Raw genomic sequence first — 26,327 nt, 5'->3', positions numbered from 1 at the left:
TGGTACTGTACTTGCTGTTATCTGATACAGTTTTTGTAATTCTGTATTCAGTAGGTAATGTGCACTGACTGCTTTTACCATGCTGTCCCTCTCAAATACTCTTACGGGATTGAGTTTTGTTGTTATATTAAACAATGAGAAGGTTGGATAATTTTGTCAGTATTTTTGCCTGGTAATGTAACCACCTTCTCTTTTCAGGCACGGCAGGTAATAACGGCCAGCCAGGCGATGCTGGTTTCCCTGGAAACCCCGGAATCAACGGACAGAAAGGTTTACCTGGAAACCCAGGCCGTTCAGGACTGCCAGGTAGGTCTGTGCTCACCAACCTCAAATCCCCCCACGTTACACTGCTACCCCATGATCTACATGCAAGGCAGGTGCTCCAGGATTTCACCAGGGCTTCCCAAGACACACTTTTAACAGGTGTCAGATAAATACAGAGAGCACATGGTTTGGTTTAGGATGTTTTACTATAGGGGAAGGAAATGGGTTTGCAGTACCCTTCAAGAAAGCCAAGTTGAACCAGTAAAAAAGAGAAGAGGCTATAGGAGATGAAAACAAAAGGAAGGGAGGTCCTGAAAGTGTGTTGTGTGTATGTAAAGCGAGTCTGTGATACTATGTCTGGTTTAAGTCAGTACTGTAGTAGCATTAATCCTGGTGTTTTGTGCGGTCTGTGTTTAGGTAGCCCTGGTTTCCCCGGTGCTCGTGGTAATCCTGGTTTTCCTGGATCAAGTGGACTGCCTGGATCTCCTGGATTCCCCGGCGCTAACGGCACCCCTGGACAAAAAGGTAAAATGGGGAAAAGTGTTTGTAGGGTATTTCCCATTTTAAATCTTTAACAAACGCAATGACGGTATCACGTTAAGAGGGTATGAAGTGTTAATGTCCTGCAGGTTTCGCTGGCCCCCCTGGTCTGGATGGTCTGAACGGATTGCAGGGGCCAAAAGGCCCGCCAGGAACACCAGGTCAGTTTCTCAGTTATTTGACTACTTTCCACTTTATAACACGTGAGGCACAACAATTGGAACGTAAGCAATTAACTTCCCTCCTGGCATTTTTAAAGCTACCTCTTGGTTCATTGGATTACATGGGTCTATACTGACTCATCAGGCTGTGAAGGTGATGAGCCTAAGAACCATGTGGGTTGGAGGCAAATAGTGTTTTTTGCTTTCATTTTGCGTAGTCATGAGTATTCTAAGATTTGACCTGAACAAATTCTTCACTTCCCAAGCCCTGTGATCACTAGCTATGGTCGCGTGCCTCTTTGGATCTCTTGGTAAGAGTGTGTCTTTCTAATCCAGCTCTGTTGCTTTCCCAGGTCTGAGTGAGCCTGGGGCTGCTGGCCAGCCTGGTGCCCAGGGACTCAAGGGGGAGCCAGGCATTTCGAGAGGAGCGATAGGGCCGCCAGGCTTCCCTGGGCAGAAGGGTGGCAAGGGAGAGCCAGGTGAGTGAACAGGAGAGGTTTTTTTTGTTTTTTTTTAATATTCCAAAAAAGTACAAAAAACAAGCCCACACTGTCAATGAAAAGCTGTTGCTGCTTCCTGTTACCTGATCACTTCGTGTGTTGTTGAAACTGTCCAATGGTCTAGCTGCAATCAAACCATGTGACTTACAGCAACGGCACCAGGATGCAGCAGTTTATCTATGTGATGTATGTGTTGTACTTGAAATATTTGCATATTCTGAATGTATATCCAAACATAGCCAAAAGATTCTCAGCACTTCAATCACGTCGGTCACTGTCCTCTTTTAAATACAGGGGATTAAACTGAATACTGTTAACAGACCTCAGTCAAAGCAGTCCAGTGTGTGTGTGTGTGTGTGTGTGTATGTTGGCCTCAGCGTGTCTCCCCCTCTGTGTCTCAGGTTCTCCTGGTGTTCCTGGCTTCCCTGGGCTCCCCGGTCCTGCTGGGATCTCCCTGCCCTCAAACATTCCTGGGAGACCGGGCGATGTGGGCCCCCCAGGGCGGGATGGGGAAACAGGTGCGTACCCCGACTGGGTGTTCTATGACTGGGGCTGTGGAACAGGTGTATTATGCAAGAGAACAGGGTGTTTGTATGAAATGCACAGTGAGAAGTAAATAGGCATTGTAGCAACTGTATTGATAATATAGTTAGAAATACTAAAATCATCCAAATCAATTATTTTTCAATGTCTTCATCTAAGCAATACAGTTGTTATTGAATTTGTCAAGTTTCTTTTTTGCATTGTCATGTAACAAGTCATGTGATCCATTAGACTATTCAGCAATAAAAACAGAAAAGCAGGAGGATCTCTGTGATTTCACAAGGGGCATGATAGTGACCAGCATGTGTTTCTCCAATGGCACACAACTCTGGTCACAAATAGGGAATGCCAATTGGAGTGTGCAGAGACGCACCAGATGTCCTTCAGTCTTGAACTCAAACAAAGGCTTGTGGGTTAAGTGGTTCTGGCCACAATTAAGGTCATTCCTTAATTTCTTGGCCAGTGAGTGGAACAGTGTGTTGCCCTCTTAGTAGACCACTTCTACCCTATTGCATAAAGCTGTGAAGAAGGTTGTTCCATGTCAGCACAGACAGCAATCAGACACCAAGTGTTTGTGTCTTTGTTATATGTTGACAACTCCTGGGCTAACAGGTGTACTGTGTCTGCCCTGGCCTTGCAGGTTTCCCAGGCATTACTGGCCCCCCTGGCCCCCCTGGTCCCGGGACTGCTCAAGGAGACAGAGGGGACCCAGGCTTCCCCGGCATGCCAGGATTACCCGGGTCAAAGGGAGACCCCGGGCCCAGCGGATCCTCAGGAATCCCAGGGGCCCCCGGTCTCAAAGGTAAAACTCAGTCTGGACAATCATACTACTGAGGCTAGGAGCAAAATTTTGTAAATGTTTCTTTTTCTTTATGATGATGGTTGCAACCTTACTAGAGCTAGATGAATACAGGTACAAATTCTCAATTGTGTACAACTTGCTAAGGGTCTGAACAAATGGTCCTAAAAGATGTGTTCTGATTGTCTTCCAATTGTTCCAATTGATTGGCACTGGTCTTAATGGTGATCTGGTCACAAGCAGAGAGGTAGATTTCCAAACAGTTCCATCCATCAGGGATAAAACGATGCAATGGTACTGAATAGGGGTGTACCGATTTGTGATACTTTCTTTACATGGTGTATTGTATCGTAATAGAAGTATGTATCGCTTGCATCATGATACAAGACCAAAAGCACAGCATAGCTCAGTGCAAATCACCAAATGGTTCTGGAATGAAGAATAAGTGTTTTATGGTTGGTATGGATACATACTCTCCCTATCTCATTACATTTTTTACTTTTAACAAAATTTAAATGATTATTTAACCGCTAATGCTTCATAGGAGTAGCCAATCAGGACAGTTTCACGTATCGTGATGCATATCGTGTTACAGTATGTATTGTACTGTGAGATGAGTGTATCGTTCCACCACTAGTCCTGAGTTCTGATACTGTATGCTGGTGGATGTATTAGAAATGCTAACCTCTCTGTGCTGTGTGCTGCAGGTGGCCGTGGAGAACCTGGCATTATGGGAATGCCAGGCACAGATGGATTCCCAGGAGACCCCGGGTACCCAGGACCCAAAGGTCAAACAGGAAATCCAGGTGAGGAGATGAAGCAGAACTATGCCATTGCTTCCCTGCTTAGGAATGGGTTTGGATTCCACTCTGTGGGTTAGTAACATGTTGTCTTGATCCCTCTTCTAGGTTACAGGGGAAGACCAGGCCCACCAGGTCCGATCAGTCGTGTGGAGAGCATTGCCACTCCTACTGGGGACCCCGGGCTGCCTGGAATCGATGGAGAGCCGGGAGAATCAGGATTCCCAGGACGGCTGGGAGAGATGGGAAGGCCAGGTAACACCCAGAGACCGGAGTGCTGCACAGTGCACTCCTCTTAAAGGAACGCGGACACTTTGGGACAAAGCCTTTTGACCACAAGACAGTTAAATTAAACCTTCGCAGTGCATCCTTCCTTTTATTTTGTTTTTGTAGACACACACACGGATAAACACAATGGAGTAGATATCAGCGCAGAGTTGTACATATCATTTTGTGTGTAAGAAGTGGAGAAATGCTCACATCGACATCAGCAGCATCCAGGCAAAATCATCTCGGTTGCCCCTGGAAACAAGACTGTGCTCTGAAGCATTATACAGTTAAAATATAATCCAAAACCAGAATCTAACTTCTAGAAACGGAAGCCGCAGTACGATTGCTATATTTGCTATATACCTGTCACGAGAGTCTGGTTTTATGTCTGATGGTTTGTCTTTTGATTGTGTTGCAGGGCAGAAAGGTCTTCCTGGTATCATTGGGAAGACTGGGAGGAATGGGAAGCCTGGTCCTGATGGTGTTTTGGGAGATCCTGGTCCTGATGGCATTCCCGGAGCCCCTGGTTTGCAAGGTCAGTATTGTCTGTCTGTCTGTGTGTCTGTCTTTATGTTTGCATATTGGACCTAGTTTTCCAGTACATTCTCACATACACACCTATTGGTCTGTGTTTTCCACTTAGTGTGAATTGCAGGAAAATGACTACTCCATGGTAAAACTGAGCCTATTGTCATAATAGAGAGATGATCCAATAATAGTTGTTTTCACACATTACATGAATTACTTTTTTGTATGAAATGTTTTTTTGTTTTTTTTATATTTGTTTCTTTGTGTAGCAGTACAGTAAAACTACGAAGAAGCTTAGGTAAAAACAACTTGGTGATTGATAAGTGGCTTCTCATTTTTCAAACTTCATAGCACCCACCGTTCTTTGCTTGAAATGGATTTAGCTCAAGTGCAGTACGTATTATATGTTAACACATCACAGTTTGCTATTGAGTGGTGGATTGGGAAAACCCATACGCTTTTATGTGAGCTTAGGTGATCTTATGCAATCATACTTCACACATGACCTTTCTCTGTGCATTAGATTTGCAGTGATGATGAAAATGCAAATGACCTAGTTCATGTGTGGTGCAGTATGTGTTTGTTTTCTTGACGTGAGTTTGTTCCAGCTCTCCCACAATATCTGTGAGTGAGTGTATGGGGCTCATGGTGATGCTCCATGCTGACTCTGTCTCTCTCCTGGTTCAGGTGCCCCTGGGAGGCAGGGTGGAGCCGGTCTGCCTGGTAACTCTGTCCGCAGCGTCAGTGTCGGCTACACCCTTGTGAAGCACAGCCAGTCGGACCAGGTGCCCCCCTGCCCACTGGGAATGGACCGGCTGTGGGAGGGGTATAGTTTGCTGTACGTGGAAGGACAAGAAAAAGCACACAACCAGGACCTGGGTAAATAAAATGAGCTGGACCAATACAGGGCAGGCCAGTTGAGACACATTGTTCGTCTTTATTAAAGGTGGTTTTGTTAAAGTCTGGTATGTTGAATCAATTGAGTGCAATTTGTTTAGCACTTTTATTTTATTACCGGAAATTGAGAAGGTTTACATTTTAAGTCTGGCCTCAGGGACTGGCTGGGAAATCGCTTGTAGCTCATACTGGTTAAGCCACCAACAATTGAGCTGTGACAGTGTTATTGTCTGAGTACTCATCAATCCTCTGCCTGTCTCCCAGGTCTTGCCGGTTCCTGCTTGCCTCGCTTCAGCACCATGCCATTCATCTACTGCAACATCAATGAGGTCTGCTACTATGCCAGCCGCAATGATAAGTCCTACTGGCTCTCCACCACCGCGCCCATCCCCATGATGCCGGTATCCCGCAGCGAGATCCCGCAGTACATCAGCCGCTGCTCTGTGTGCGAGGTGCCCTCGCTGGCCGTCGCGGTGCACAGCCAGGACATCACCATCCCGCCCTGCCCCGTGGGCTGGCGCAGCCTCTGGATCGGATACTCCTTCCTCATGGTGAGAACAGCATCGGGATTGCTTGGGATCAGTGGTGCATAGCGAGGGGCATTTTGGCTCTGTTATTTGTAACAACCGTACCCTAATTACTTAAATGAACCAGTTACCCTATTCAGATGTTAATCTTGCACACCTGATTTATATCATCTGTAATAGTTACACTACGTTTCAGAAAGTTATATGTTGTAAAGTCATTGCAATTCCCTTTTCAGGGTATAAATCGATCTGTGTTGTCACACCTAAGTTTTTTACTCAGAATCCGGTCTAACTTCCAAGCAACCCTAACCATGAACCTGTCACCCTGCAGTACTCTGCCTCCTGTGATGTAAGAGAGTACCACAGAGAAAGAATATGAAACAGAAAATGATACAGAGTGAATCTAGAAAACAATAGCAGCACATTAGTTAATTCTCGGATGCGCATACCCAGTGAGCCTTTTACATACATTGTACTTCAGCGTGTAAGGACCGAATTGGCTGCACGCATTTTAAAGTCAGATAGTGAAATAAAGTATTGTAAGTGATTAATTCCTCCAGTTCTATACAGTGGGTGGGGCAGCATGAACCCCTAAACCCCTGCTATGTTCCTCTTGCAGCATACAGCAGCCGGTGCTGAAGGGGGAGGTCAGTCCCTGGTCTCTCCCGGCTCCTGTCTCGAGCATTTCCGCGCCACGCCTTTCATTGAGTGCAGCGGCGCCCGTGGCACCTGCCACTACTTCACCAACAAGTACAGCTTCTGGCTGACCACCGTGGAGCCGAGGCAGCAGTTCGTGGAGGCTCCCCCCTCAGAAACACTCAAAGCTGGGCAGCTCCGTACACGAGTCGGTCGCTGCCAGGTCTGCGTGAAGAACTTGTAGCAGAGAAACCTCCACTACCACCAAGACTGACCACCAAGCCTTTATTAAACAGGGCTTGAGTGAAACCTTGACAGTCTGCTAGACTTCTGGCCCACTCCCCTGTCCCTCGGTGGACTGAGGGTTTGGTTTGGGTGGTTGACAGGAGTTTGAGCTTGCCAGGTTTTACACACTCTGACTGCAAGCTTCAGATGGGTCTAACATAACTATGAGAAAAGGGTAAAGGGGCTTGTGTGATTATACTGTTAGTTATTTTTTCCAAAATGGTGCTGTTCTTTTTAATATTTTTATCAATTTTGTTTGAAGTGTTTTATTATTCACGGCTACCTCAGGAAGTAAATCAATCAACTAAACATTTGGTTTTTAAAACTGTTTTTAAAAATGGAAAAGTGCATGAATGCACTGATGGCTATCAAAAAGTAGCACACCTTTTGTACATTTAAAATTCACACGACGGGACTTTATAAGTCACAGATTATTCAGGCATATCCATAAAGGAATGTTGGGTTATCAGGGAGTGTGTAAGAAGCTCAAATCCAAAAAGACTTTGTCCTGTTAGTGTTACCAAATTCCTCCAAAACTAGAACAGCTTTCAATTGTACAGGGATGCTATCCCAAACCCAGACCTTCAAATTGTGGATTTGTAACCCTTAACCCTTTGTTGTCCTATGTCGGACATCATCAAAAAGGTGTAAAGCACAGATCTCTAGTCGTTTTTTCTCCGGAAAAAGCAGAGAAAACCTTTCAATCGCAGAATGAAGCCAAAAAAAAAAAAAAAAAAAAGGGCGTATCTGAGCAATACGGATAGCCCCGTGCATCACAGAGATAACACGGACACAAACAAAGGAGATAGCAGCTTCTGCATCCAGCATTCAAAGAATATCATGGACATTTGCAGAGCTTTTTGAGATGATATAGTAATACAATCACATGGATTGCATTATTGAGGGGTTTGGTGATAAAACAAGTGATCAGGAAAGGATTTATCAGTATGCACGTCTATCAGTATGTGAAGAATACAGCAAACAAGGGGTGGGGCTTGGCTGGAGATGTAGCACTGATGTCCTTTTGCCATGCACTGCCTTTAAACCTGTTTTACTCTGAAAAAAATATATATTTTAAACAGTGCTTGTGAAATAAACAGTGGTTGTGAAAATAAATTGGACCTGACACGACTGACAAGCGCTGAATAAATTGACTGCAAATGTTTAAAATCTGAATTTCTTAGTCACTTAAATTTTACTATTCTGCTTGGAATGAAGACTGTATTGACAAACCAGTTTGTTTGCATTTCTCTAGGTTTGCTGTAAGGTCCATGTTCTTTTATAGCTTAAGACAACCAGAAATTGAATAACAAACCTTTTTTTTGCTTCTCATAATGCTTTTATTATACTAGTGCTAATGGGCAACAACTGAAACAAATATGAGACACAAAAAAGCAATTAACTTCTTTATAACTACCCATCTGTGGTGTACATATTTAATCTTTTAAAAATATTTTTACTATTCTGTTGGCTTTATATAGCTCTTGGTCTAGATCGCTACATTTATTTTACTTGGTAGAAAGGCCTACGTCCAAAATCTGCTGTCATTATTTTAATCTGGCTTCCAGTGATTTTAAACTTAAAACGGGCCAATTCGTGACCACTAGACTGTCTTTCACTGTAACCCTTTCTTTCTGAGGTAGCCTTGGGTACACTATTTTTATAAGTATCCAGGTGGTGTGTTATTTTATTAAATTCGAACCCCTATCTAATACATTGGCGTAAATAAAAAGTTCAATACTGTGGGGGGTGTATGTACATTTGACTGCTAAAATCACTTTTTTTGTACCTGTATTACATTGTTGTTTTTACTTTGTTTTGGCTTTCTCTTTACTTTTTGTTTATAATTACATTTTATTTTGTATTCATCACTAATAATATATATATACACACACACACACACAGTGGTGTAAGAATCTAGTCTGTACTACTGCTTGTGCTGTTCCACAGTATATTAAAAAGAAAATACCAGGCTTTGATTGCCACGCACAGTCCAAAGGCGTCTTCTTGAACATTTTATTATCAGTCAAAGAGTATTGGATGGATTTACTTTGCATTTTGTGTGTGGTACTCTTGAGATGTTCTTGCGTAAATTTGAAATAAACTCTTCAAAGTTTTTTACAGTGGTTCTCTTGATCTCACCATTAGGACCACTGTTCCTCCTTCAGCCCACCTGTAACTATAACACTCCCGAGGGTTGAATAAGTAGCAGACGCTCGCTAAACCAAACCATGTGAGACTGGTGTACTGACTGTAATCTGTACCATGTTAAAATGATTAGTTCTTGTTATATGTTGTTCATACTTTATACTTAATCAAAAAAACCTTTCAATAAAAAAGACAGCTGTAAAATATTTTACAGTCATGGACTTGTGATATTGAAGTCTGTACAGCTGCTAACAGCACACACTTCATTATGATAGGTTCAGATTACAGATGAAACCAGACAGTTTAAATAATGTGACCAATTTTACTTGATAAAATGCAATGATAACAGTAATATTGAGGTGTTCACAGAAGTCTTGAGGACTGAGTTCCCTGAACAAGGGCCAGGAGGGGAGGGGAGGGGGGGGGGGTGTTTCAAAAGAAAAACCTTGTTAGAAAGTACAAATATGAAGCAGTTAACTGACTAGATACTCATGCAGAACCACACACAATTAAATGATGCACAACTTGCTAGACCTGTGACAAGTGTGCCAAACTGAGCTGGACTTGTGATGTGAATTAGTTAATTTTTTTCCAGAGCAGCATACCAGTGTCAAAGCTGCGGTGCAGTCTGGTAAATATGTAATGATGTGTTTTATTGATAAAGCATTGTACTGTAGAGCAGTATTTTCTGCTGCTTTTACATTAGCATCACAGTGACCTGAAGTTTAACAGTTTCCATAACCCTCTGTTTTTACAGCACTATATTTTGTTGTCTGCATAGATTGTTTGAGGATTTATGTTCCTTTTTAGAAAATAACATGTACATGTTTCATTTTTACAATGGACAGACTATATACCAGTATACATACAGTAGAAATAAATATTTCAGTATACACTGTACTTACATCAAACTACTATTTCATGCTTACCATTTGACATCCAAATCATTTGCTATCAAAAAGTCTCTACATTTTGCATTCAGTAATCCACATGAAGCAACCATTTTCACTGAGGTGCACCAACGTCTCGATTTAACAGGTGTATCTGTGATATTATCATACTGTTTGTATGCAAAGTCTAAAGTGCTTTTAAAAAAAAAAAAGATTTACAGCCACAAAAATAAGTAAATACAAATAAAACCAATAAATCTGGTCATGCCCCTCCTAGTAGGTTTTACTGCTTCTTTACCTGTGAGATTGAGCCAAAATAGACTTTGGGACTAAAGAGCGCTGGTGTAGGAAAAGTATAAATTACAGAAAGAGGGCTCAGACAGTTGGTAGTCAGTTACCACATTGTCACATCTTCCACTGTGGCACAGAGGGGGACATCATTTACACAGACTTGCATAAACCACCATAGAAAAGGCAGCTTTTAGGGTACTAACAGCTTAGTCGTGTCCAGAGCACAATAACATGTTGACCCTGGAAAAGTGAAAAAGTCTTGCACGCCTTTATATGCAATAATATAAATAAAATCCTTGTGATGCTTCCAACATCCTCCTATGAACACGTACTGCATAGCAAAACAGATGTAAATCTCTGTGTACATCAGGGGCAGCTCTGTCTACCAATTGCCAGTGCTTGTTACCAATGCCTTTCTCCACTATTGCTCCTGTGACGTTTTGACCACCCTATAGCTAGCAGCACACACACAGTTAAACAGTCAAGGTAATGTTCATTTTAAAGTTTTGTAACAAAAGTGCATTTATATGTAACTCCTCAATTCCCTTAAATCATTATCTAACTAGGGCAGTTCTAGTATAACACCAAACATTTCCCAGTCTCAAACAGATGGACAGAATGTAACAGAAGTGTTTCTTGTGTTTATCATGAACTAACATTAAAAACAATTGAAGAACCAAAATATCTGAAATGGGAAAGATCATAAAATCAATTTAAAAGCATTGTTTAGCACTCCTTGAAGATGTGTTTTTCTTCCATGCCTAAATAACTTACCCTGACACATTCTGAATGACACATAATGTTACTTTGAACTACTGTACAAAAACTTGGTCTTACAATAACAACTTCCCTTTCCTTATTTTCCACCTAAGGAAATCCAGCAATGTCTTTGTTGCAGCCATTTAGTCCTTGCTACACCGACTCTCTCCAAACACAATGTTCTATTTATTATATAGATTTACCTTACAAAAATTCTGTTAACAGATTGGTAGGTTGAGGGAGACCAAGACGGAGCAGGGAAATCCTGAATATCCAGTCGGTTATTCACCTGTCACAAACCGTATTGATTCAACCGTACTTTCTATTTTAATTGAAAACCCCGACTTAATTGGTGATTTGTTTCTGGCATTCCTATAATCCATTCTCTACTTACTGCTTGCAGTATATCCACAACTGACCATTGAGATGCCAGGTACCCACGAAGTACAAGAAGCTTGATAACATGCAAACTCAAACTGTGCATCAAATTGCTATTATTGGATTTGTTACATATTAAATTCAAATATAATGCATAATTCATATTTTTTCAACGTGTAAAACACCCTTTACGCATCTTATCTGTAGCGCTGGCCATGGGGTTTTATTCTTAAGACAGTGTCAATAAATCCATATCCAATACATGTGTTTTTGAACACTGTATATATATATATATATATATATATATATATATATATATATATATATATATATATTAGTGCCTATAGAAAGTCTACACCCCGTTTCAAAATTTGCCTTTTGTTGCCTTATAGCCTGGCGTTAAAATGCTTTTTTTATTTCATGTATCTACACATCCTACCCCACAACTTCCAAGTGAAAAAAAATATTCTAGAAATTTGTAGAAAATTAATTAAAAATAAAAATTGAAAGAGCTTGGTTGGATAAGTGTCCACCCCCCTTGTAAGAGCAATCCTAAATTAGCTCAGGTGTAACCAATCGCTTTCAAAATCACACACCATATGGCCTCCACCTGTTATTAAATTGTAGTGATTCACATAATTTCAGGATAAATTCAGCAGTTCCTCTAGGTTCTCTCTGCTGGGTAGTGCATTTCAAAACAAAAGACTCAACCATGAGCACCAAGGCGCTTTTAAAAGAATTGCGGGATAAAGTTATTGAAAGGCACAGATCAGGGGATGGGTATAAAAAAAATTTAAAGGCACTGAATATCCGTTAGAGCACGGTCAAGACGCTTATTAAGTGTATGTGTATGACACCACCAAGACCTTGCCTAGATCAGGCCGTCCCTCCAAACTGGATGATTGAGCAAGAAGGAGCCTGATCAGAGAGGCTACCAAGAGGCCAATGGCAACTCTGCAACAGCTACAGGCTTTTATGGCCAAGACTGGTCAAAGTGTGCATGTGACAACAATATCCCAAGCACTCCACAAATCTGGCCTGTATGTTAGGGTGGCAAGAAGGAAGCCAATACTCAAGAAGGACCACCTTGAATCCCTTTTGAAGTATGCAAAAAAAACACTCAGGAGATTCTGTAGCCATGTGGCAAAAAGTTTGTGGTCTGACGCAACTAAAATTGAACTTTTTAGCCTAAATGCAAAGGGTTATGTTTGGCGTAAACCCAACATAGCACATCACCCAAAGAACACCATCCCTACTGTGAAGCATGGTGGTGGCAACATCATGTTATGGGGATGTTTCTCATTGGCAGGGGGTGGGGCACTTGTCAGGATAGAAGGGAAAATGAATGGAGCAAAGTACAGAGAAGGCCTTGAGGAAAACCTGCTGCCCTCTGCAAGAAAGCTGAAACTGGGACAGAAGTTCACTTTTCAGCATGGCAACAACCCAAAGCACACAGCCAAAGCTACACTGGAGTGGCTAAGGAACAGAAAGGTAAATGTCCTTGAGTGGCCCAGTCAGTGTCCTGACCTAAATCCAATCGTAAATTTGTGGCATCACTTGAAGATTGCTGTCCATCAATGCTCTCCAAGGAACAGAGCTTGAACAGTTTTGTAAAGAAGAATCATCAAATATTGACAAATCTAGGAGTGCAAAGTTGGTAGAGACCTATCCCAACAGACTCACAGCTGTAATTGCTGCCAAAGGTGCTTCCACCAAGTATTAACTCAAGGGGGTGAAGACTTATCCAATTATGATCCTTCAGTTTTGTATTTTTAATATATAATTTTTCTCAATAAAAACGTTTTTTTCCTCTTAACAGTGTGGAGTATGGTGTGTAGATAAGTGGGAAAAAAACATTTAAATGCATGAAACTCTGCGTCACTGACACAACAAAATGTGAAAACGGGGGTGTAGACATTCTATAGGCAACCAGCCCATATAAAAACAGTAAATGCTCACATTTTCCGTATTTTTCTTGCTGTGCATGACCCAAGAGTGGACGAGGAAGGGCAGACCAGCTTTATCATTGGATTCTATGGAGTGTGTGTGCCAAGAATAAAGAGTAAATAGTTTCTTTATTGCTAAAAAAAACATAGGCAGATCTGCTGTATAGTACGCTGTGATGGTAAAACACAGGCAGGATTAATATAGTTACATCTGTGCTTTACAAATTGAAAGACTAGGCTGACAAGAAAACAGTTTCGCTTTGCTTCACCTACTGAGAAAAAGGTATGAAATGAAATATTAGGGAAAATCTAGATCCTATAATGCATGCCTTTAAGAGCCTTTTCTTGTTTTTTTTTTTATAAAACTGACTTCAAGTACTCATGGTTCAAATTGTCAAATACATTTTTGACTTCTGGTTTCATATTTACATTTATAAATACACCTTATTTTTGGCACATGCTACCGACTGCAGCTGCTTTTTTAAAAACAAAAAAATCTACAGTTATTACACCACATTCTGTAACTACAATTATGGCAAACAACCAATCAAGAACGTTGCAATATTATATTTTTTACGGTTAGGCACTTTTATATACCGCTTTTATCCAATATAAGATTGTATTTGTCATCTTACAAGCAGTTTTCCTCCAAAATGCTTTCTTGGAAACATGGTTTATTCAGCCTTTTCCTGCAGAGGGAAGTCCAAATGTTAAGATCCATGCATAAAATACCTACTTCTGTATTCCTTTTTGTGAAATCAGGTTGATTAACAGGGCCAGCGTGAGCCCTTTGTCGTAAACGAAAGTGAACCCCTTGAAAAATCAGCAGAAACTGCCTCCCATTGATCTCCTTCCTATAACATAACTGGTTCCATTTCCGATTCTGTTTTCAATGGGTTTTTTTGCAGATCTGTTCCAGTTTGTGCTTTGTGTGAGCATGGTGGGAGGCACTTATCAGCTTAAAAGGCAATAATATTAAAAAACAACAAAAACAGAAAAAAAGAAAAAATCATACATTGAGGATTTCGAATTCTTCTTCTGATTCAAACAGCTTGTCCATTGACTCGATGAGTTCTGTAGAAAAGCCACAAAATACAGTACAGTATTACCATGAATGACATAGGTGGTATTTCTCTTTTGTATCTAGTGTTATACATAGAAAACACTGCAATGAAATTCAGCCCAAAACCTCTATAATAAAAATGAATTGCAACCAGAGGGTGTTCTGATAATCTAATTAAAACTGGGAAATCTTTCCCAATCCAGAACCCCCCTAAAAAAACATAAAATACAACCCTTTACCTTTAAATACTTAACATAAAGTACCACTCTACTGTAAATACCCGATATTGAGGGCGCTGTTACTGCATTTTCTATGACAACAGAGTACGAGAACTCTGCACACAAGAGGTTACCAGGGGACTGTTCAGATAACAGATGTTTGGATAATCAAAGTCTTACTGTAAAAGGCTTTGCCGTTTTTATCATTTAGAAACCAAAAACTCAAAGTTGACAGACATTTGTATGAAAAGAAATCTGGTTTCCAACAATAAATAACGTTGAAAAGATGTTTTGAATAGCTTTAGTAGCTACTTCTCCTGTAATTCTAAAGTTACGGTGGCACATTTTCCTTCACTGCTACACACAGGGACTGTGGAATGCTCTGTGTAGCCTTTGAGTCTTTAGCAAGCCATATAAGGGCTTAGTCAATGTCTCTGCGCAACAGTGCAGCCCTAGTACAATGTGCTATACAGTGGCTCTCAAAAGTATTCACTCCCCTTTGAATTTTCCACATTTTATTGTGTTTGGAGTTTTTGCCACTGATCAACACAAAAAAAGTCCATAATGTCAAAGTGAAAAATAAAATCTACAAATTGTTCTAAATTAATTACAAATACAAAACAGAAAATAATTCATTGCATAAGTATTCACCCCCTTGAATCAATATTTGGTAGAGGCACCTTAAGTCTCTACTAGCTTTACACATCTGGACACTGTAATTGTTGCCCATTCTTCTTTGCAAAATTGCTCAAGCTCCGTCAAGTTGGATGGGGACATTTGGTGAACAGCAATTTCCAACTCTTTCCACATATTCTCAATTGGATTGAGGTCCGGGGGCCACTCTAGGACATTGACCTTTGTTTTTAAGCCACTCCAGTGTGGCTTTAGCTGTATGTTTGGGGTCATTGTCCTGCTGGAAGATGAATCTTCTCCCAAGTCCCAGGTCTCTTGCAGACTTCAGCAGGTTTTCCTCCAGGATTTCTCTGTACTTTGCTGCATCCATTTTGTCCTCTACCCTCACAAGCTTTCCAGGCCCTGATGCAGAGAAGCATCCCCATAACGTGATGCTGCCACCACCATGCTTCACGGTAGGGATGGTGTTCTCAGGATGATGTGCGGTGTTAGGCTTGCGCCAAACATATCGCTTAGTGTTGAGGCCAAAAAGCTCTATTTTGGTCTCATCAGGCCATAGAATCTTCTTCCACTTGGTCTCAGAGTCTCCCACATGTCTTCTGGCAAACTCTAGCTGAGATTTGATGTGAATGGCTTTCTTTTTGCCACTCTCCCATAAAGGCCAGTTTTGGGAAGCACCCGGGCTATTGTTGCCGTATGCACAGTGTCTCCCAGAACAGTCGTAGAAGACTGTAACTCGTTTAGAGTTGCCATAGGCCTCTTGGTGGCCTCCCTGACTAATGTCCTTCTTGCCCGGATACTCAGTTTTTGAGGATAGCCTGTTCTAGACAGATTCACTGTATAATCGACTTTATTGTGCTCCGGGGGATAAATTCAATGCCTTGGAAATGTTCTTATATCCTACCCGGTTCGTGCTTCTGAAGAACCTTATTCCGGATTTGCTTTGAATGATCCTTCTTCTACATGATGTAGTTTTTGTTAGTAAATGTAATAACCAACTGTGGGACCTCACAGAGACAGGTGTATTTAACCTGAAATTATGTGAAACACCTTAATTGCACACAGGTGGACTCCATTCCACTAATTATGTGTCTTCTAAAGACAATTGGTTGCACCAGAGCTTATTTAGGTGTGTCATAGCAAAGGGGGTGAATACTTATGCAATCAATTATTTTCTGTTTTATATTTGTAATTAATTTAGAACAATTTGTAGATTCTATTTTTCCCTTTGACATTACTGACTTTTTTGTGTTGATCAGTGGCAAAAACTCCTATTAAATCCATTTTGATCCCATGTTGTAACACAATAAAATGTGGAAAAGTCCAAGGGGGGGGTGAATACTTTTGAGAACCACTGTATATGGTGAGATTGTCCTATTGATACGACTTGTGCTGTATTTTATGCCTGCCTACAGCATACTCTATTAAATACTGTATATTTTATATTCTTATTAATCTATTGAAGATTTAATGCACTGTTCTTTATTGGTACAAAAAATATATATATATTTTTCATTCGTCTGCCAACAAAGATAATACATGTCGTATTTACAAACTTTAACCTATGAGTTCATTTATTTATGTAAATAATTGAGCGTCGCTGTAGAGAATATAACATTTTAGATCCAGATTTCTGATCCACTATAAAGAATAAACTGACTAGGCGAATTAATCTTTTGGTTGCTTTTGGGTCTTTGAGAGGTATACAAACATTGTCTAAAGCAGTAGAAAGCACCGATTCATTCCCATCCCAGTCCTCTTAGCTCTGTCCAGTTACCTGCTCCTGTTGTCTGTACCTCTGGTTTAGTGGGAGGGATGAATGGAGGCCAGTGGGGAGGGTGCTTCTCAACCAGCTCAAACATTCGTAAACATCTTTTCTTTAAGATTTCCTGACATAAAAAAAGGCTATGTTAGATCTGAAAGACTAAGCTTCAGGGGCTTCTGAATTTTCAATTCCAGAGTGCTTTGGAATTTTTCTATTAGTTTTAAATCTAGTTTTCTAATAGATCTAGAATTACATTATCATAATAATAGTAAACTACTGAGTAAAGTAGACAGGCTTTGTAGCAGTGCTGTGCTTTATAATATTTTGTTTAAAGTACTGTATGTACAGTATATACCTGAATGTACTGGCTCATATTGTTAGTCTGTTTTGCTTTTACCTGGCTAAATAGAAACTGAATTAAATTGCAAATACTAATACATCTTTTCATGTCTTCAGTCCCCAAGCAGAAATCTGAACAACCCCAATATAAATGTAACAGCCAACATATTCTACCTGCTGTACAAATGTGCACCACCTGTCAAAATCAGCTTCAGTCTTGAAAAAAAATCCCTGAAATAAAAAAAAAAATCTTAGTGGCACACACTAGTAATCTGTGTTTATAAATAAGCAGATATGCCAGAATGCCAGCATATATCCTTGTCACAAGGGACATCCTCTATCAGGAATGTCCTTACCAAGTTCTACAACTACTCGATAAATAGTTTTCTAAGTGCGTGATACAAAGTTGTATCCTAATCGGATTAAACATACATTGGGCCTGTGACAGAGCAGAGGCTCTGCACATGGGGATACACGTGTGTGTGTGTGAGTTTGGTGGTGTCTTGGTGAAGTAAGCTGGAACCACGATGGCACTTGCACAGCCACAAGACACTGTTTGATTAATTCAGTGACTGACTGAAGTTTGAATGGAAAAGTGTGGAATGTGGCCAGGGGAAATTGACTTAAAATCATGCAATTGCCCCTAGCCACATTCCACACTTTTCCAGTTAAGCAATTGATATTTGGTATTTCTACTGTGGTGAAACTCAGAGCAGCACAGTACTACTGGCTCAGTATGGGTGTCTTTGAAGGTGTCCAGCCAGAGCCACATCCTCTTCAAGCACTTACTACAGCCACAGAGGGGTCCAGGTTCAGGATTTTCATTCTCTGTGGCCTCCGCTGGCAGTGGTAGCTCTGGTCATCCACAGTTCCGTCAAAGTCTGGATCCACAGCAGCCTGGGTTGTGTGAGGGTCTAAATAGATCAACTCGTCTCCTGCGCACAAATTAAAACCAAGAATAACAAAGCCGGGCATTCAAATTGAGAAGCCAGTCTTCTTCAATGAATTTTCCATAAAAAAAAAAAAAAAAAAAAAAACACAACCACATATGAAAATGGTGTGCGTTAGCCGCCTTTCACTGAACCTGTCTGGAATCTAATTCCTGTTGTTGCTTTAATGCTGCGACAGGGTTGCGTGATCAAAAGAGCTGCACATTTTCCTGTTAATAAGAAATCCATGGCTGTGATCCCTTTAGTTTTAGCAGTTCTGTGCGTTTGTTTTGATGGGCATGTAATCTGTAAGTCAAACAGAAAGCTGTAAAAACGTTGTTTGTGTTATGTTTATGGTATGTACACAAGATAAGTTCATATCCTGTTGATACGATACCCCACTGCACAACTGATCCAGCTCTCAGTATATTAACCTCTTATACTACCACTACAAATTGACAAGCTTATAATAATAATAATAATAATAATAATAATAATAATAATAATAATAATAATAATAATAAGTGTTTTTTTGAAAGTGTAATAACTTTAGTGCAAGAGAAAACACCTGCTGACCACTAAATCAATCATTTGAAAACAATTTTTGCACTTACCAATAAACCCAATGAAATAATATGCAAGGTTTGGTTTTCCACCCAAAACACCCAGGGATTGTGGCATCTTAAAACACTCCTGCAAGAAAAGGAAAGCAATACAGTTCAATTCTAATCCACCCATCCTCACCACTGCTCCCCTATACTTGTACTTCAGTTTTACGATGGTTTCTGAAGTGTCTGAATCTTTTTCCAAATACTACCAAGTCCCAGGTGAAACCTTCAAAACATTTTCACTTCTTTTTTTTAAATATGGATTTTAAAAAAGTGATAAAAGTAGGCAGTATACACAAATAATAAACTTAAGTCAAGTACAAAAATGTCAGTTTCCCCTGTTGTTTATATTTAGCACAGCGGGCATTCCTGCTTGATACATTACCATGGTAACGTTTAGTGTCCCAACAAAAAAAAGAATTCCTGCAGCAACAAAGTTGTTTCTCGCTGCCTTTGAATTTCTAGTTGCTTCAGAATCTACTCCTGGTTAATTACCTAGCAGGAATTGCCCACAGTTGAGGACAACAGTGCTACTATGCGTTTGTAAATGACAATAAATATATATACAATGCTACCCCGTTATTATGCGACCTGTTACAGTGCGGAATCGGTTGTAACACAGTAAGGTCATGGCTCGTGTTTCCCCTGTAATGCAATTTCACAAGCAAATATTGGATGAACATTTCAGATATACAGTATAAAGCAAAGGAAACAGCAAAAAATGAAACTTGATGCTGTGGACATAGTAAGAAACTCAAGCTGCAGTTTCAAAAGATAGAAATGTTGCACAATCACTGTTACGTGGATGGCTAAAAGATGAAGAAAAACTATGAGGTTTTCTCGATAAGGTTGACTCCAAAGAGGGCTGCTCTAGGAAAAAAAATGTGCTCTGCTTTAATCACTTGGCTTCTGCAGGAATGTCAGCAGGAAGGCGGGGACATGAAAGCATATAGGGAGGTTCCCGCAGGCAGAGCCGAGTGAGGCAAGCTGCTGTGTGAATGTGCTGCTGTGAGAGTACAAGACTGTTTGTTGTTTTTGGTGGGGTAACAGGGGCTGGAAATAATCATCCCAATAAACCGTGGATTCGAGTACCTGCAAACTGTGTGCGACTCCTTCCTGCATTTTCAACTGTACGCTACACTATTAATTTGGCTTGTGGGCATTGTAAATCATTTTGGAAACAAAAATGCCAATATTCATTATAAGGCGAAACACAAATAACACAGTCTCCTAATTATGGACCTCAACAACCGCATTATACCAGGGTAGCACTGTATATATTCCTTTTCCCTCCTTGTGGGAAGTAGAAATGTGACTCCCAGCGTCTGTGATGAGTTCTTAGGCAGGTTATCAGGGGTTACAGTTTCTATCCAACTACCTTGCAAGTTTCCCTTCCACTGACATTAAACCACTCTCGAGAAGATTTAAGCAAAGATGACACACTTCAAAGAATTGTAAGTGAGGCTGTAGTTCCGCAGACACCATTACCTTCAGAGCTTCGGTGTAAACAGGGTTGATGTGGTTTATGCCCATGCGCAAAGGTATGATAAGTAACAGTGGTTTCCAGCCTGGGTGCGAGCCGGGGGTCCCCTGAGCCTGAGGGTTGAGCTGCCCGAGCATGCTGCCCATTGCCTGGGGCTCTACCTGGCCTGAGCTGCTGGGCTTTAACAGGCCCTTTGTGGGCTGCAGCTTGCACAGTGTTTCTGAAAAAATGTAATACAATAGTAAAAGCATCAGGGATTAAGCAGCATACACAATTTGACAGGGCTGTACTCAGCCTTGATTAGTTAAGTACTGGACATGTTTCTTTTGAAACAGCTAATTCAACACATGTTCAAGAACTTGGGTGAAGTCAAAGTCATGCATGTTGTCTAGGTAGGACACTAGAATATATGTTACTACCAGTCAATATTAATCTATCGGGATTGATTGATTGCTGATCTTGAACGGTTTAGGGTTTGTTCTATCATGAACATGATTTTTTTTTTTTTATTCAAAAATATTCCTATTGAGAGGCAGCAGAAATAATCAACGAGTTGCAATACAAGCCAAACCGCATTGAAAAGCTCTTCAGCTTCTTGATTTCAGAGGGTCAGGACTTACATGTCTTTCGCTCAAAAATCTCGATATGACCTCACAGTAACTGCTGTTTACAGTAACAGGATACAGACTTCAGTTCGAGGGCCTTTCTCCTTCAGACATTATTACTAACTTTACCTCATTTGGCCAACATCTTTTCCCATTAGATATAACTGGCCCGAAAAATACTGAAAAAATTGTATCAGAATGTGCATTGTACTTTTACCTCAAACCAATGCACTGAACTTAGCATTTATTCAACTGGATTATTATGGCATATCTTGTTTACATGGCTGTCCTGAGAGGAGTAATGTATGCTTGTTGGGCTACATTTACTAAAAGACTGTTCCAACACATATTTGAAACTTACTGATATCTTCAATGACTACAGTGTTGTCCATGGAAACATATACAGCCAAGGAATTCCATTCATCAAACAGTGCTAGCTTCCTATAAAATATAACAGAGTTCTCTTAGAAACAATACACTTAAATACTTTAGAAAAATGTCTGTTTGAGATAAATATAAATAACCCTACGGTTGCTACATACAAATGTAAAAACATGGCTTACTTTAACACTTGAGCAACTGTGTTTGGTCCATACCACTCTCCGACTGACTTCCCCTCTCCTACCCCCATCTGAGCTGTAATGAAGGACAGTAATGGGCATCAACCTCAAGTTCTTATTGCAATGTCACACTCAGATCACTTCTTTATCTGTCACACGTCTACACTAGTTTACATGTAACTAATAGTATTCAAACAGTACAATTCATTCATTTTTTTTTTTTTTTTAAAACAATCAATACAATAAAATGAGATTATTGCCCCAACCCCTGTTCTCAAACCTCTCCTCTTACCCATCTGATGGATGGAGTAGCAGCAGTCCTTCCTGTCTAGGAAACAGTGCAGGATCCTGTGATACTCCTTGGGGTGACAATTCTCCTTTTCCCAGCGCCACTCTGAAACAGGGACACAGTACACTTTCTACAATTTCAGGACTAAGGCATAATTAAAAAAAGAAAGAAAAAAAACTATATGAACATCATTATCATTTAGATCTTTTATTTAACATGATGTAATCAAAGAAAATACAAAATGCAAGTGTCTACCAGAAGCCGTAATAGTACAGTAATTCATGTTAGATTTTGAAATGTCAATTTTTTCAATTTCTGTCAGTTATTCGTTAAGTATATGGAAAAGTACAATTCAGTATGCAATTCAATATGTTAATGTAGCATTATTCAGCAGGTTTCATTCGACATTATGAAGCAAAATGAGTTAATTCTATAGGGTTGTGAAACACTTTTGGCCAGGGCTGTAAGCTCTAAAGCAGTGGTCCTCAGCAATCTAAGTAGTAAGCAGCTCTTCATTCTTTGTGGTCTGATTCAGTCAAATGGAAATCCCTGTCAAATGACCAGCTACATGGTATGTAACAGTTTCCGGGATGATTGTTATTTACTTATTTTTTAATTGCTGAGCAGGCTGAAAGAGATGAGATTTGATAGAAATCAGGAGAATTCTTGGTTAATAATCAGAAATAATTGTCCTTCGCAGAGAATAACATGCTGAGAGTCTTGCTCCCAACAGTTCTTCTGTTCTTTAAAACCCAGTCTTCTAGCTCACCTCTTCCTAAATGTCTGTAGATGAGGGCTTGGGCTAAGATCATCTGCCCACAGCGCAGCATGCAGCCCCAGCCAGTGTCCGAGCAGGGTCCGGTACCCCCTGTAAGCATGAGAATCAAATCAAACCTGAAAAGAGCCTGATATCAAGTACCGCCTATACAGAAATTAAAACCAGCAGAAGCCCAGCTGAACTGTGTTCACTCTTACATAGGCTGTTACTGAAAAAGTGAAATAATAAAGAAACATCCATAACTGTAATAATGAATCAAGATTAAAAATAAAATCTATGTTGGCTGTCAGCCTTTATCACCACAGTATGAAAATCAAAACATAGCGTAGTCTACTTTTACTTCCCAGAGCTCAAACAGAGCTTACATGTGGTATTTATACCCCCTGCTGGGCAGGCAGTGGCAGAGGGATGTTTTTTTTTTTTAGTTCACAGACGGTCGGTGTCCAGGAAGATTGTGTGTCTGCATCTGTAACTATCTCTGGAAACAGTTCACCAAGAATCACGATTTAATGTACTTTCAAATTAAACAGGATTGTGGGACACTGCAGCTTCAGTCTGAATTCAGTTTTATGCTTTCAGTATTTAGATTTATGAGGAGCCAGTATCGCAGCGTTGTGTGCTGATGCGCTGGGGAGGCAAAATAAGAGGAGCCAGCATTACACTTCAGCCATCAACACCAGGCAGAGGGATATCTACATCAGATGGAAAGAAATGCAAATGGATGGAAATGCAGATGGATCACATTAGTTTACTGTAAAGCTACATCTTAGTTGGTGCTTATCTTGGCAAGAGCCATGTTCAAATCATCTACTCTCATGTAATGGAAATCAACATTTTATTTTCTACCCTTGATTTACTTTAAGTATCATTTAAATTTTAAGGAGCTGAAATATTAGAATTGTAAACATTATACAGAGGCATCGAGTTAAAAATGGTCACTCCATTACCCACCGATCGGACAGAACTTCTTCCGGTATGTAAACCATAGTCTCGACCTGATGTCAGACAGCAGCTCAGATTTTTCTATGAACAGAGAAGAGAAAAATAAAGCCATTTCAAATAAGAAACTCAGTCAAATAGAGAAACACCGCGGCTAGTCCTGCCTTCAACGTACTTCCCGAAACGACTGACTACTTGGCTGACGTTCTTGTAAGAATTCTGATTGTCCCAAACATTCTCTCTAATCCGCACCTTTCCCTACTGATAAAGTAATAGGCAGAGGAGCAGTTGTTTTTAGCTGGGGTCACTAAATAGCCTGAGTGACCCTTTAGTCAAGCCTAAAAATGTATAGATTTTTCAAATACCACTTAATAGATACAAAAATAAATAACTGATGCTGTAATGCAGAACATTTACAATTTTGCAAGGACGGTGGCCTGCTTTGCAATCATACAGATTGGTTCTGAGTTCTGTTTCTCCAATACTGAGCCTGTAAAATCCTAGTTGCCAGGCCCTGTAAGTATTTCCTGATCCCAAATAAATCACATTTCCCATTTGATTCCTTTGTAATCACAAAGCAGCTACCGGAATCTAGGATTATACGGGCTCAGATAAAACCAGGGGATTCTGATGCAAAGAAAAATAAATATGGAAATGTAGTAATTGGAGCAACAGAACTCAGACCACTCAGAATTAATGTAAACAGCATTGCAAATGCAGCTGAAAAGAGTCTATAGCTTATACCCTGTATCTCACCTGCTTTCACACAGTACTGCTCTCCTAGCACCCAGACTGGCTCATCAGTGTCCGGGAGGTCCTCTAGGAGGTCAGAGAAGGCATTGATCTGAGTTTCATACTGAGCTCTAACTAGAAGGAGAAAATAGGAAGGAAAAATACTTTTCAGATGTAGACGTGTGCCTTGGACTTGAAACATACCACAAAGCTATTTATTCCTTAGCACCACCATATTTAAAAAAAAATGTGTTAAAGTTAAAACGTTTGCTGGTCTATTTTGGGTTATTGAAAAGTGTACAGAAATGTTCTACACATTTGATTGTAATAAAAATATGAGAAAAAATATTGAATGCATGAAAAAATATTTGGGTTAGGGTGAAAATGATGGGTTACAGTTTTTACTACAGCCTAGCAAAATAATAAAACACACATTACAACATGAACAGGTGTTTTTCTCTTTTCAGAAAAATTGTGCTAATGAAGTACATTAAAACTTCTAGCACCCTAACTAACTGGGACCAGGGAGTGTTCAGACAATCAAATTATGCCAGTGACATTTTTTACATGACTTTCCCAATCAAGAAACTTCCTAAAAGGCTATGCTGATAGAGGTAGCCCAATGTTTATCCTCTGCTTTCACAGTGAGAGCCATTTCTCTTTTGAGGTATTCTGTATGCAATTTGCCTGATTACCAGTACAATGGTTCACACTGTCATCACTGTTCTAGATAATCATGTATGGAAAAGGAAGCACCAACCAACAGAGCACCGACAAAGTGCCGTCATTAAAAGTCTGTCAGATCTAATGTCTTGCCCTGACTGAAACCGATTTGCAACAGGGAGGTGGTTCTTACATTAGATCACATTCGTTAAATGTTTCTGTATCTGTCAAATCGTAACTACCTCAACTAAATATAATTCTCGCAAAAACAGTCTCAATAAAACGATGCAAGCCTGCCAGTGACGTTCAGCTATTCAGACTGCCTCCATACACCCCTAGATTATGTATAATACACCTAATAACTCCAGCCAAAGAAGTCCCTCAGCAAGTTTTATTTAGAAATACTAAGACACATAATTCAATTACTAGCGTTTCGATTAGAAGTCTTTGTCATTCGAAACGTCTGTCATTTAAACACTTATTTATTGGCGACCCGCAATAGATGGAAACACATATATTTTCTTTCTACCCAGCAACTGTGTTGCTGTCTCTTGAACCAACATGACTTGTTAAAATCTAGCCCGTGGTGGGATTTTAAACAGGGTCTGCAAAGATGTGTGACGCATTTAGAGGGCTGCAAGTTCATTATAGATTATATGAAGTACAGTCCAGAAATGCACCCCTTGAAATCGCTTTTTTAGTCACTTAACTTCCACGTACTACAGTAGCTTCAATAAAACGCTAAACTATACAGCGTTGAACCGTCAGCAAAATCAGAAAATGAACTATTTATACCTACTGCTCCTAACACTAACAGCACGGGTTTGGAAGAACCGTGTTGTGCTGTTTAGTAACAATAAAGGCAACCAGCTTTTGCTTTGTAAAGTTTCTAATAATGTGGCCCAGGTGAGAACAATGCAAAAGTTACAACTCAGTCTCGTCTGTCATAAAGTGCATATGTAACGACACCTCAATCGATTTCTGAATCTGAGCTGGGAAACCCTAACCCGAACTCTGAAAGGAATTTACTTTAACATCTTGTCATATTTAGTTTTTTTTCCTCTAATAATGTCCCATTTTCTTACCTGCTTCCATCCTCCGGCTGTCACTGGGTTTAAAGGGAGATGAATACAAATACAGCATACTGATGGCTGGTAATTGTAGTTATTTAGCTACTTTTGTCCGGGTAACACAGCGGAGCGTGGACTGCAATTCCCATAATACAGCAAAGGAATCAAAGGAGTTCTCCAGCAGGAACACAATAATGCCATGCATTATGGGTGTTGTTGTTTTTTCTAGAATGAACGGTTTATAATAAACTACAACACCTACACAGGCCGATGCCACGAAATGTTTGCACACTTGAGGCGTGTTGCAAGAAGGTTTTTTATTTTATTTCATCACGTCACTTAATTTATACAGTGTATTTAAATGGACACACATTAACACTGTTACATTTCCTAGGTCAAGTAAATCATAATTAAAATTAGTATTACTTCCTCAAAATACATTGTAAAAAAAAAAACAAAAAAAAAACAGACCTCATAACTGGGTTGTTAAA

The 26,327-nt window shown here is 40.1% G+C and overlaps 2 protein-coding genes across 4 annotated transcripts in view; one reads left to right on the top strand and one right to left on the bottom strand.

The window, feature by feature from the left end:
* LOC121318666 (collagen alpha-6(IV) chain-like) overlaps positions 1 to 7,456 on the top strand; it is a 125,214-nt gene extending 117,758 nt beyond the window's left edge. For all 3 annotated transcript variants that reach the window (XM_041255585.1, XM_041255584.1, XM_041255583.1), the window contains 12 exons: positions 199 to 306; positions 682 to 789; positions 894 to 965; positions 1,319 to 1,444; positions 1,867 to 1,983; positions 2,649 to 2,810; positions 3,515 to 3,613; positions 3,716 to 3,862; positions 4,296 to 4,412; positions 5,093 to 5,284; positions 5,567 to 5,853; positions 6,449 to 7,456. In XM_041255585.1, the coding sequence (XP_041111519.1) occupies positions 199 to 306; positions 682 to 789; positions 894 to 965; positions 1,319 to 1,444; positions 1,867 to 1,983; positions 2,649 to 2,810; positions 3,515 to 3,613; positions 3,716 to 3,862; positions 4,296 to 4,412; positions 5,093 to 5,284; positions 5,567 to 5,853; positions 6,449 to 6,709 (1,796 nt within the window). In that variant the 3' untranslated portion in view covers positions 6,710 to 7,456. The remainder of the gene's footprint in view (positions 1 to 198; positions 307 to 681; positions 790 to 893; positions 966 to 1,318; positions 1,445 to 1,866; positions 1,984 to 2,648; positions 2,811 to 3,514; positions 3,614 to 3,715; positions 3,863 to 4,295; positions 4,413 to 5,092; positions 5,285 to 5,566; positions 5,854 to 6,448) is intronic.
* Positions 7,457 to 13,044: 5,588 nt separating this feature from the next.
* Positions 13,045 to 25,938, bottom strand: LOC121318665 (cysteine protease ATG4A-like). Its single transcript, XM_041255581.1, has 13 exons — positions 25,852 to 25,938; positions 24,128 to 24,238; positions 23,384 to 23,455; positions 22,424 to 22,522; positions 21,658 to 21,759; positions 21,369 to 21,441; positions 21,167 to 21,246; positions 20,206 to 20,420; positions 18,724 to 18,802; positions 17,970 to 18,115; positions 17,355 to 17,411; positions 16,854 to 16,965; positions 13,045 to 14,236 (listed from the first exon to the last, which is right to left on the bottom strand). Exons 1-13 carry the CDS (start codon positions 25,907 to 25,909, stop codon positions 14,172 to 14,174), a joined length of 1,269 nt encoding a protein of 422 aa, XP_041111515.1. The 5' UTR covers positions 25,910 to 25,938; the 3' UTR covers positions 13,045 to 14,171.
* Positions 25,939 to 26,327: the final 389 nt, after the last annotated feature.

The sequence above is a fragment of the Polyodon spathula genome, chromosome 7 (assembly GCF_017654505.1).
Source record: "Polyodon spathula isolate WHYD16114869_AA chromosome 7, ASM1765450v1, whole genome shotgun sequence".
Classification (NCBI taxonomy): domain Eukaryota; kingdom Metazoa; phylum Chordata; class Actinopteri; order Acipenseriformes; family Polyodontidae; genus Polyodon; species Polyodon spathula.
Note: the sequence above shows the minus strand (reverse complement) of the source record. Positions and strands in the feature narration are given on the sequence as shown.

Coding starts and splice junctions, on each gene's coding strand:
- LOC121318665 (XM_041255581.1), bottom strand. CDS start 25,909: ATGCTGTATTTGTATTCATCTCCCTTTAAACCCAGTGACAGCCGGAGG. Junction 20,421..21,166: donor TGTAGTCATTGAAGATATCA/GTAAGTTTCAAA, acceptor ACATTTTTTCAG/AAACACTGTGCAAGCTGCAG. Junction 14,237..16,853: donor GGTACAGACAACAGGAGCAG/GTAACTGGACAG, acceptor GCTTTTCTACAG/AACTCATCGAGTCAATGGAC.